Raw genomic sequence first — 11,876 nt, 5'->3', positions numbered from 1 at the left:
TTTGCATTGCTTCCCTCCAGCTGGCCGCTAGCCAAACATCAGCAGGCTCCCTCCTCTGTAGCTGCAACAGCAGCTATACTTGGTCAAGCCACACCGGTCAGCATGCAGGTACCGCTCGGTTACTTGGCAAATGTTATGTTCCCTGTCCAACCAGCAGCTTGTCACACACTGCATCAGGAGCTGGGGTGAGGGTGAGATGCTGCAGGGCACCTATGCCACATCCCTCTTTCCCCCTGCAGTTCTACTACATGACAGCAGGAGGTCATTGCCTGGTCCTCATCCCCAAGAGGAGACACCACTGCCCTGGGCAGCAGCATCCACCACTCTCAGCAGTGGTTCAGGCAGGTCTCTTCTCCATGAAACATCCCACCTTTGAAAAAGGATATCACCACGCGGCTCTAAAATGCAGCAGAAATTTGCCAGGGCACAACGCAAAAGGTTTTTCTAACACATGGGCTTTGTAATTTACAGTTACCTCTTACCACCACCCAAAAAGATGGAGCTTGGCGAGATCGTTGTGGCTGAGCATTCCAGCGAGAGCCAGTTGTACACAGAGCAGAAGCCAAGTGCCCAGGACTTGCTGGGAAGAAGTGGAAACTGGATCCAACAAGTTTTCGGGTATCTCACAGGAGAAATGAAAGAATGCGGAGACTGGATGAAAAGTAAGCACAGGGATGTGTTTGGGGCTCTCTAGCCAGGAAGAGCTAGCTGGGAACGTCTATATTGCCAGCAGTACTTTCTGTGCTGGAGTGCGAGATGAGGGGCCAGTTCACCCCCTGAGGCAGAGCAGAGGTTGCATAGTCCAAGCTCACTGCAAACTTCTCGCCTTTTAACCCAAATCAGTTCATTCTCAGGAAGGGAATCTCACTGCATCCTCTTGTCATTACTGTGGCTGCACTCATAACTCAGCATAGGCCAAAGACGTCTTTTACACTTAATCAGTTATGTGTCATTAGCATCACATTCCTTGTAGCAGTGCCCAGAATCACATGTCAGGGCTGGGGATTTAGTCTTGTTTGTAAGTGCTTTGGATCAGTGACTGTCTCCTCATCCACGTGTGAGCTGATGATGGGGACTTGTCTCTTGATTGTGCAGGCAAAGGCTCTTGCATTACCAGCCTTGAGGGAGCAATAAGCACTGTGGGTGTTACAATGCTATAAAATGCAAAGCAAGTACTGATCTCAAAGGTTTACTGACCAGACAGGAACAATACATGAGCAGATGGTCTGCATTACCCAGAATTATTAGGAATGTGGGGTTTTGAGAGGCTATGTAAGACTGTGGGTCCTCTATCACGGCTAGGTTTGTTAACAGTACAACTCCAGGAACAGGAGAGAAGTAAGAGACAGTCATGTACAGCCAGGGTCTGGTGGAGGAGGTGGGCTGAGATGCCTCCAGGCAGGGAGTTCATCAGGCTGGCAGTGTGATCCCCAGACACAGGGGAGCATCTCCTCCTGCTTTGTCTTTACTCCAGTGGTCCATGCTTGTAGACAACTTTTCTTACTCAATGTCCTGAAAAGATTTGGCCACCGCCCTGTGGTTATATTTGAATTTTTACAGTTAATACTTGTCTCTAAAATCAAGCGCATTGCTGATGTATTTCATAGCTTGACACCAAATATTAATAAAAATTATTTCAGACAATCCTGGTCTTTTTTCTGTAAGGAACTCATTCGTCCCTTGTTGTAACTTCCTGGCTCCCCAACAACACACAGCCTGAGGGATGCTTGTGAAGCTATCTCTCAACTTGCGCTCCAGCCTCTTGGGAGGTCTCTCCCAGGGATGCTGAAGAGATGCATAGTAGTACCCAGCCCTTCAGAGCATCTCTATTTAAGCTACTCTCATCAGAAAGCAATACTTGAGCCTTGACTGTAAATACAACACAAGGAAGTAGAAAAGGAGGGAGTGGGGGAGGGGGAAGTTTTTAGGAATAAGTCATTGCCCAGATTCAAAAAGTAGTCTGGCACTTTATCTGTGTCTAATTAACAATCTAAACTAATAGAATTAATTTTAAATATTTAAGAAGATGAAAGCTGCGTATACACATTTCATGAACATCTTGTACATGCAAGCAGCTCCTCTTTCTCATATATTCTCCTTGCATCATGTTTAATAACACACAGCAGTAAGAAAATGGTTACACCTTTCCCAGAAGCATGGCAGAAAAAGACATCAAGTCTTGCAGTAGAAGAGCCAGTAGCAAAAAGTTATTGTCGTGCCACAAGACCCTTCTCTGCCTGTGGAGATCATTAAGACCACTGTACATACCTGCCCTCAGCTCCACACACATCCCACCTCCCCCCTGCACTCACCTGAGGTACCCGAGCTTGGTGCCCCTTTGCTCTGCCCAGGTTCAATAATCTTCTCTAAAGCGCAATAACTCTTTGTCCTTTGGAAACGCATCTTTGCCCTGAGTACAGTCCAAGCTATAATAACTGTTTTCTTAATTTAGGTTCTCCAGTTCTCAAAGTATTTTTAGACACCTTTAACAGTTTGACCCCATCTCCAATATACAGCATACCTCCATGTTCTGGGGTGCCGACTTTCTCCCTAAAACAGCAAAATTGTTTCCTTTTCATACGTCCCTATCTACGTACAAACTGGTTTCAATCTGTGCCTAAGTCCCTCTCTGCATCTGAATTGTTCACTGAAAAGGGTCTATCTCCTCATTAAATTTATAGCAGAATCTTAAGCAATCTACCATGCAAGTAAGACTCTTCTTTGACCACCATAAATAAACCTCTTTTTTATCAATCTCTCCATGAACTTTATAGCAGTGCCCAGTCATACCTATCAGCTTTTCACGTGTCAGGTGCAAACTATGCTTAGATGGCAATAAACCAGAAATCAGTTTTACAGTTCTGTTGATACATCACCTCTGTTTTGTGGCCAGAAAATGACTGTAGAGATGAGCGTTCTTTGCTGAAATGATGCCTTACTGACGGTGTTTTTATTTTGATGTCATCCAGATAAGCCTCTCATGGTTCAGCTGGTGGACTGGATTTTGCGAGGGACCTCTCAGGTAATGTTTGTCAACAACCCTCTCAGCGGGATCATCATTTTAGTGGGGCTTTTTATCCAGAGCCCTTGGTGGATGCTCACGGGTTGTACTGGAGTCACTGTGTCAACATTAACCGCGCTGGCCCTCAGTCAGGACAGGTAAGTGGTACCTCATGTCTCGGCACTTAATACAAATTTATTGTTATAATATCAGGAGCCCGCTGATGGGTCATAGCCCCACATTTGGGTACTTTAGAGAAAGCAGACCAGCTTTACTTACAGGTGATTTGGAAGCAGTTAGGTGAGGACAGAGTTAGGTGAGGTCCTGGAAGAGCTGGCCTGTTCCCATAGTTGGCTGTCTTTGTGAGAGCAGACAGTTATCTCTCTCTGATAGCCATTGGCACAACCAGGCAGGTCCTTTGGGTCACAAGGAGTCCCCTAGATCATCATCATTCAACAATCTACAAACTGTGCCCTTCCACACACCAGTGCAATGCAATATAGCAGCAACCTCCCTGCTTTTTCATCCCGCCCCTACACTCCCTTCACCAGGAGCAGGACACCTTTAAATTGCATTTCAGTGGGTCCCTCTGACAGACCACCTTCAGCACAGCTTGCTATCTTGCACATATTTCTTTCCATCACAGATCAGCCATTGCAGCTGGGCTGCATGGCTATAACGGGATCTTGGTGGGACTGCTCATGGCTGTCTTCTCTGACAAAGGGGATTACTACTGGTGGCTTCTTCCTCCTGTGGCAGTCGTATCAATGGCTTGGTAAGTGCCACTTCTCCTCCTAGGGACAATTCTCAGAGAATGAGGAATCCTGCTATATACAGCTTAAACACAGTGGAAGTCACCTCTGCCACAGTAGCTCCAGCCACGCTGGTGCTGGAAAGAGGCACTCATTGATGCACAGAGCTTGTGAGGCACGTTGGTAGGAGGTTGACTGCACAGACAGAATCACAGAATCACAGACTCACAGAATTGATGAGGTTGGAAGAGACCTCTGGGATCTTCGAGTCCCAACTTTGCCCTAACACCACCGTGTCAGCTAGACCATGGCACTAAGTGCCATGTCCAATCTTTTCTTAAACACCTCCAGGGATGGTGACTCCACCACCACCCTGGGCAGCCCATCCCAACGCCTAACGACCTTTTCTGTGAAGAAATACCTCCTCATTTCTAGCCTGAACTTCCCATGGCACAGTCTCAGACTATGCCCTCTTGTCCTATCACTGGTTGCTTGGGAGAAGACGCCGACCCCCCACCTGGCTACACCCTCCTTTCAGGTCATTGTAGAGAGCGGTCAGGTCTCCCCTCAGCCTCCTCTTCTCCTCTAAACACCCCCAACTCCCTCAGTTGCTCCCCATCAGACTTGTGCTCCAGACCCTTCACCACCTTCGTTGCCCTTCTCTGGACTTGCTCCAGCACCTGAAGGTCTTTCTTAACACTGATTATAGCACACAGACAAAGCAGCCCCACTTCAACGCTCTGCAAATGGCCCTCATCAGCAGGATACATTCAGGGTGGATGTCATCGTGCCCAATACCACAATGGTTCTTCCTCATCCAGGCACTGAACTGACCCGGTGTTCTCCCTTGGGCTGAATTCAATATTTCCCCTTCTCAGATATGCAACCAGTCATGAGCAAAATTAATTCCTCCAAGTAACTCTGAATGCCAGACAATGTCCTTTCAGGATTAAATTTACCATTTCTAAATATGGACCTTAACAGCACTGCAGAATCTATTTAACACCCTTAACTGAAATTAATTCAAGAGTCACATTTTAATCACTGTTAGTGATAAGATGCAAGTCATTATTGCATTTCACTGCTTTTGAGATCAGATTTTTTTCATATTTTATTTCTTTAGTCACTCTCAGCAAAGGTCATTTTGTAACAACCTCTCAAAACCCAGGACATGTTGCAAGAATATTTAGTTTGTCTTGTCTGCCAGAATTCCTTCAGGCCTTTTGTTCAAACTTTTCTTCATTCTTTTGGTTCACAAGAATCGAGGGTAGAGTGAAAAGATTTTTAAATTGGACATTTCAGTGATTTTTTCAACTGATGATACTTTGAATTTCAGCTTTAGAAGTCAGTATTTCTTTAATTGTGTCTTTTTTTTCTGACGAGATGTATAACTGGCAGAAGCTTTGTATTTCAGCACAGAAATTAGGACACTGTTTTCACTGAAGTGTTGATTTTTTTTCCTCCAGCTACATGCAAGGAAAACTGTGGACTGCTCTGGGAACCAAATTTGTCATAAAAGAATAGGCTTCATCTGAGATTATACAGGGAGAACAAAGCCTTTTTTCCACTGATAGTATCTACACAACGGGACACAAGATGTTGCTTTTGTAATGCCAAATAGTTTGGGTTGGTTTTTTTTATTAGAACCAGCTTAATGACCTCCTAGAACTCAAATGCAGATTCTTGAAAAATTCAAATTTAAATTAGATTTTTGAAAACTGTGTGATGTCCACTGCTAATTGGAGGTTGGCCATAAGAGCTCTTCAGCTCACGTGTATTAGAAAAGCTCAGCTGGAAGCAGCAGAACACAGGCCATTTCCATCAAGGGCAGGACCTGGCCATTCACTCTCTTCCACAAGCTTTCTGAGCCCCATAAAAAACAGATATTATCTTGCCAATATGTTTCCACAAAGTCATTCACGTAGGACACCCACTTCAAGTGGAAATAAGGCAGTCTGCATATGTCCTGAGGAAAAGCAGATCTGGTAAAGTTTATATTCCAGGTTCTGCAGCCAAGAACTTTGGCAAAAGTCACAGTATCTCAAGATTTGCATGTTTTTTAGTGTTTGGTCTCTAAATACTTTGAGGTACACCCCCAAATACTTTACTTGCTAAATATACTCAATCATGTTTCTTAAGAACTATGCTCAGTTTTCAGAAAATGCCATACAATTTTTGGTGGTACCTGAGCAGCACACAGTAACATCAGTCTCAAACATCAGTCAAGGTCTGGATCATGCCTAGCACAACATTTCCCACAGCTCCGTTACAGTGGTGACTTTCTCTTACACTCTGTCAGGCTCCACGTGCCCTCAGGACTCCTCATTCCTTAAAATAGTGTCTAACATAGTAAATATTTTCCATCTTCCTTAATGGAAGATTCTCCATCCTCTTTGATCACCTCTTGTGCTTTATTTCTCTTCCATCTTCTGATATCCTTCAAACTATTTAAACAAACAAAACAAAACAAACAAACAAACAAACAAAAGGAAATTAAGTAATTTCCAACTCCCTCTTGCCTCCTCAAGATAGCGTCTTTTTTAGACTATCCAAAGTTCTCCACAGTTATTCATATGGCATTCCCATAGTTTGCTCTTCTGTTTCTCGTTAGACTTTTCTACCTAATAAGAAGCCAAGTTACCTTTCTCCATCCATGCCCAAATACTGTACTGGATGCATTTCTTCACTGACTCCTTGAGCTCAGCAGAGCTAGCAGAGCGCTTGCACACCAGCCACCTGTCCCAAGAGAATGGATGTGAGAGTTATTGCAAAAAGATAAACAGCACTCCGCAAATATTTGTCTGGTTCAGACTAATATACTAAGGTATTCGCTATCTGATGTTTCTAAAAGGAATGGCATTGGTTTGCATCTACCAGAGCTTATGACCAAAGTGGTAGGCTGTTTCACTGTTATAACTGTTATGAACAAGTTATACCTGTGTCTCTTCTCCTGTTCTCAGTCCAATCCTGTCCAGTGCTTTGGGATCCATCTTCAGTAAATGGGACCTTCCTGTTTTCACTCTGCCCTTCAATATAGCGGTGACTTTGTACTTGGCAGCCACAGGACACTACAACCCCTTCTTCCCCACAACCCTCATCAAGCCTGTAGCTTCAGTGCCCAATATCACCTGGTCTGCAATCAACGTGCCATTGGTAAGCTTCACACCACCAAGTTTATAATATTTCACTTAAAAGATGAGCATGAAGGCATTCAGCTCTGGATAACAATTTCACGTAGGTCAGAATGACTATATGATATGTAGCAATTCACAGAAATACATGGCTCAGTTCAGTTGTAGAGGACAGTGCCATAAAAGCCCCAGGGATAGTCCTGGCTGATCCAGCAGAAAGGTTGAAGGAGCCTGAGGGAACAGAGACCCTGAGCCTCTCACTCCTCCTAAAGCTGGACTATCTCAAAGAAGTCTCAAGTGTTGTCAATACAGAAGCAGATCTGGATATGCACCCCCACTGTCCAGATGTGGTTAAGAACCTCAGTAAGACAGTCAGTGGCAATATGAAAAGGCAAGAAGAAACATCAGGATCCTGAAGGGGCAGAAACTCATTTATAGTCAGTCCGCTTAGGTCTACCTCTAGCTCTGGAAGATCACCTTCCCAAAGCAGCATAAGGGTAACTGACATGCTTCATGTAATATATAATAAACTCAGATCAACCAGACCGACCATAGTATTACTGGTTAGGAAGGTTACTCTTTTTCTCCCGCACTAAATTCACTCAAAAAAAAAAAAAAAAAAAAAAAAAAAAAAAAAAAACCAAACAGCCCTTCACCACCCCATCCACCATATTAACATCCCAAAAGAAAGAACAGTCCATCTTGGCCTGATAAAGTTCAAACCAGTGAACTAACTCCGATTTGAAGAGCATGACTGCCCACATTTACCCAGCAGTCCAACTCAGAGCCACCATTCCTTCCTTTCCTTTTCAACCAACAACTTGGACAAAATAACTGCTGTGTCCTTCTGAGTACAGAGGTACGATAACGAGCCCTTTTCTACCGGCTGCTGCAGCTCTTACAGTCCATCCCAGTTGGCGTTGGTCAAGTGTATGGTTGTGAAAACCCTTGGACTGGAGGCATCTTCCTTGTTGCTTTACTTATCTCCTCCCCACTTATTTGTTTACATGCTGCAATCGGATCAACAGTGGGGATGTTTGCAGGTAAGAAATATTTACCAAAGTCTTTTTTGTAACTAAGGTATCTTGACCCGAGCCATTATATGACTCTGTCCAGACTTGACATTTGCATGGGCTTGGACATGCTTGGGACAACACTCTTGTTTTTGAAACCATCTCTAAATTTGGAAGGTCTTACCAAAGGTCACACAACATAGTGAAGGCAAGAACAGAAGCAGATTTTCTTTAAGCTTTCAATTTGTTAGATTTGTAACTCAGGCGGGTGGTTTGTTCCACCTTTCTTAACAGTCCTGCCATTGGATATGATGAATCCCACGGAGACGGTGATAAAGAAACCTAGAGAAATAGTTTCAGAACTGAACTTTTGCCACCACAAGTGTTTTAAATTACCACCACAAGCAGATGTCTGCCTCAGAGCTGATCAGTCAATGAAAAGAAAGAGGGTTTTCTAGGATGCAGTTCATTCTATCTTGCTGCAGATTTGTAAAAATAGCTAAATGAATGCCACTAAAAATGGCCTGTCTCTCCACTAACCAGAGAAACAATCTTGTTAAGAGAGATGAATATGACCCTTGAAGTTAGACAAGACTAATGCCACTTATGTGACTGACTGTAATAAAAAATATGATGGAGTAAGTGTAGTCTGAGACAACAACCCTGGAAAAGGCACAGTCATCCAACAAGAAGTTCTCTGTGCTCTGAAGCACGTTGTACAAGATGTGAGCTGGCTTATATTCATGTTTTTAAACAAAACTATCCACAATTTGTATGGTGAAGAGCATTTGGCAAGTTTTGTACAGGTCTGACATTTAATCTAGAAGAGAAAGGTCAGGGAAAATATCTGGGGATAAGCATGGCAATGAAACAGAAGACAAATGAGGACATTATAGAGGGAAAAGTATTAATCTTAAGAGTGACGTGAAGGTGGCCTGTGCACTACATATTGTGCTCTCCTTTTTACTGGTGGTCCTGAAGCCTATGAGAAATCCTGCAGAAGTACTTGTGAGGTCAGATTTGCAGTAGACCCTCAGCTCCCATCCCAGTGGAACATTTCCACAGTGCTGATGGAGTCACCACCTCCAGTAACTAGACCGTATCTAGCAAAGTTCACTAGGAAGAGATGGAAAACTCTGCTTACTCCTAGAAAAGAGTAAGCAGAAAGAACTAGAAAAGACACTCAGTTGTGCCTCTGATATTCAAGATCAGGGTATGTATGAGGTTTAAACAGTACCTTCCTGCAAGAAGGACACCCAGGTGAGAAGGTCCTCCTACACTCTGGCTGGATCCTCCATCTGGTCATCTGGAGGACTAACTACAACACATTCAGTGCATAGGCAGAAAGTTTTGCCTGAATGAAACCTTCAAGACCGGACCGAATTCCAACCCTAGGGACATTATCAGAGCTCCAAAATAATGAGCTTCATTTGATTTCATTCTTTTTCTGCATGTGCATGTTATGCAAGTGTGAGCACAGTTAAATTTCTCTAGGTCTCATAAGGAAGAGAAGAGGGATTCCTAGCAAGTGGCAGGTCTTTCTGCAGATACCTCTCAGACCTGACCTCACAGTTTTGTCTTTTGTCTTGCAGCACTGAGCATTGCATCGCCATTTGATAGCATCTACCTTGGCTTACACAATTACAACTGCGCGCTCGCATGCATTGCAACTGGGGGCATGTTCTACGCCCTGACCTGGCAAACTCATTTGCTGTCCCTTGCCTGTGGTATGTATCTTTTACATAAAGGGAAGACCAAAATTTATGCAGCCAGGCAGTCTATGAGTAGTACAGGTTTAGAGCTAACTACCACTCTGCTGCAAAACTAGGTACTATGCAAGATTTATTTCTATGATGGCATCAGAGTTGACCTTGGATGTTCAAGCTGCAAGTACAGAGAGAAGGGCCTTTAGCCCTTGATAAGATAGAAGCATACAGAAAGGGTGGAAGTACCGTTTGTGAAAGAAGCACAAGCTACACCATGAGCAGAAGTTCAACAAATTAGAAACTCAACAGATTCATAGAAGTCAGCCTTTTCATAACTATATAAGTAAATAGAGGATGTGTGTCAGAAGAAGAGAGCTATTGCACAAGGTCAGTTTAAAATCCATCTACCCAAAGACCCCATCTCCAACAGCAGCCAAAACCAGACACTATGGGAAAATTAAAAAAAGAAATTTCCTGTTTAAGGAATTCTTGTGAAGATTCACCCAGCCTCCAATCATTTGCATTTCAGTAGTTTTCTGTCCTGAGCATAGTTTCTGGGTTTCTCAGGAGCTTTCCCTTCCTTGACTTTGTCCTTGGGTGCCTGACCTTAGCTCCTGTTTTGCCACCTCTGACATCCTGGGGCAAGGAGGCCCACTGCTAATTGCTGGTGCTTTGCAGCCACAGGACAGGGAATTTCTGCAGTCCCCCACTGATGGACAATTTCTGCAATCCCCCACTGCACACAGGTCAAGTTGCACCAATTAAAAAGAAATTAAAGATAAAAGAAATACCACCATCACTTGCTCTTGCCAAAACCATGTTCTTCATTCACCATCCATCTCTACAGAGCAGGTAGGACCAAATGTACTCCATACAGCCAGAAGGAGCACTGGGGCATTTTAACTAATTATTGAATCCTAACATTAATCCTCACATCAGGTAGTTAGAAAGATATTTCACTGTGCATCTGGATAATATTGTTATTTGTGATAATTTCTTTGGAGAGATGAACAATATTTTCCTCATCTTGAGCCGTCTTTGATCTTCTTTTCTCAGCGTTATTTTGTGCCTACTCTGGAGCAGCTCTTGCTAATACTTTATCTGTGGTAAGTTTGGGGTTTTTTTAATGGGGTTTTTTGTTTCTTTGTTTTAATTATATTTTGATTAGTTATGATAAAATGCAAAGGAAGTGCCCAAAAATTCTCCATGTCAATTTGGACAGCATTGAAGAGAAAATGTTCCAGCCAGTGGCAGGTCTTGTACAAATTCCGTATCAGTTGAATTGTGCACTTGCAGACTCTACAGCTGATAATAATATTTCAAAGACCTTTGGAGCAAGTTATCCACAACAAGATTGTGCATGTATATGTGAATTCCAGCAACAGCATATGATTTGAGATGCAATACTTAGGCGCAGGCAATATTTTTGAACAATTCCCAATGGTCTAAATTTTTACTTGCTTCTTCCAAGGTCTCTCTCCCACCCTACCCATTGATATTTTTTAAGTTTCATCTGGATATGAGAACTAAAACGAGGAGGAGACTGTTCTCTTAAATACAAAACCATCATACCTCGACAGGTCAAGAAAGAGGTGAAGCCAGAAATGCCAAGATTTGTTTCTTCTTTAAGATCTGAGAGATTAAAGCAAAATCATATTTTAATAAAATTGATTTAGTAACTTAAAAGAAAAAAAAAAATTAGAACTAGCAGCTTCATGCATTAAATGTATTCATCTGGGGTCCACTCAGTACTGTGTAGGTCCCTGCAGATGTGTTGCTTTTTAAGCACACTTGTATTTGGGATGCATCAGAAAAAAGGACATCTACTTTTTCTCCTTGTGATCTTGTTTTTGGCAGACCCCAAGTCAGGTCACAAGGTGGGGTCACAGAGCAGGGCTGAGGTTTGGGTGCAATGCCAATAACACATGGGCATTGAAAATGGTGCATATGTGTAAATGGTACTCTCAGTACATGACAATTTACAGGACAGTGAGGGCAGGATTTGACTCATTTATTAGAGAATTTAAATGTCTACGTGAGAGCTGGGCATCTTGGCTTTCATTGCAGTCAGCAGAGCTCTGGAGCCTGATTCAGTTGCTTCAATATTGGTGCCAAGTGCCATTCAGAGTCAACAGCTGCATCTCCAAAAAGACTGAGGTCTCCAATGTTGGATGCCTTACGTAGCCACATACATTTCAGATAAAACAGATACCTCTGTGAGAGAGGTCGAATTGACATTTGGTAACAGAGGAGCTTCCCAGACCTCCAGTGAC

At 43.2% G+C, this 11,876-nt stretch overlaps 1 protein-coding gene across 1 annotated transcript in view; it reads left to right on the top strand.

Annotated features, from left to right (window-relative positions):
- Positions 1 to 471: 471 nt before the first annotated feature.
- The window catches only part of SLC14A2 (solute carrier family 14 (urea transporter), member 2), a gene marked incomplete at both ends in the record, with an annotated part of 40,777 nt that continues 29,372 nt past the window's right edge, over positions 472 to 11,876 (top strand). Inside the window, 7 exons of the mRNA XM_009707826.1 lie at positions 472 to 662; positions 2,970 to 3,159; positions 3,648 to 3,776; positions 6,714 to 6,906; positions 7,780 to 7,927; positions 9,490 to 9,624; positions 10,660 to 10,709. Of these exons, the coding sequence (XP_009706128.1) occupies positions 472 to 662; positions 2,970 to 3,159; positions 3,648 to 3,776; positions 6,714 to 6,906; positions 7,780 to 7,927; positions 9,490 to 9,624; positions 10,660 to 10,709 (1,036 nt within the window). The remainder of the gene's footprint in view (positions 663 to 2,969; positions 3,160 to 3,647; positions 3,777 to 6,713; positions 6,907 to 7,779; positions 7,928 to 9,489; positions 9,625 to 10,659; positions 10,710 to 11,876) is intronic.

The sequence above is a fragment of the Cariama cristata genome, unplaced genomic scaffold, assembly GCF_000690535.1.
Source record: "Cariama cristata isolate BGI_N322 unplaced genomic scaffold, ASM69053v1 scaffold3199, whole genome shotgun sequence".
In the NCBI taxonomy this organism is placed as follows: domain Eukaryota; kingdom Metazoa; phylum Chordata; class Aves; order Cariamiformes; family Cariamidae; genus Cariama; species Cariama cristata.
Note: the sequence above shows the minus strand (reverse complement) of the source record. Positions and strands in the feature narration are given on the sequence as shown.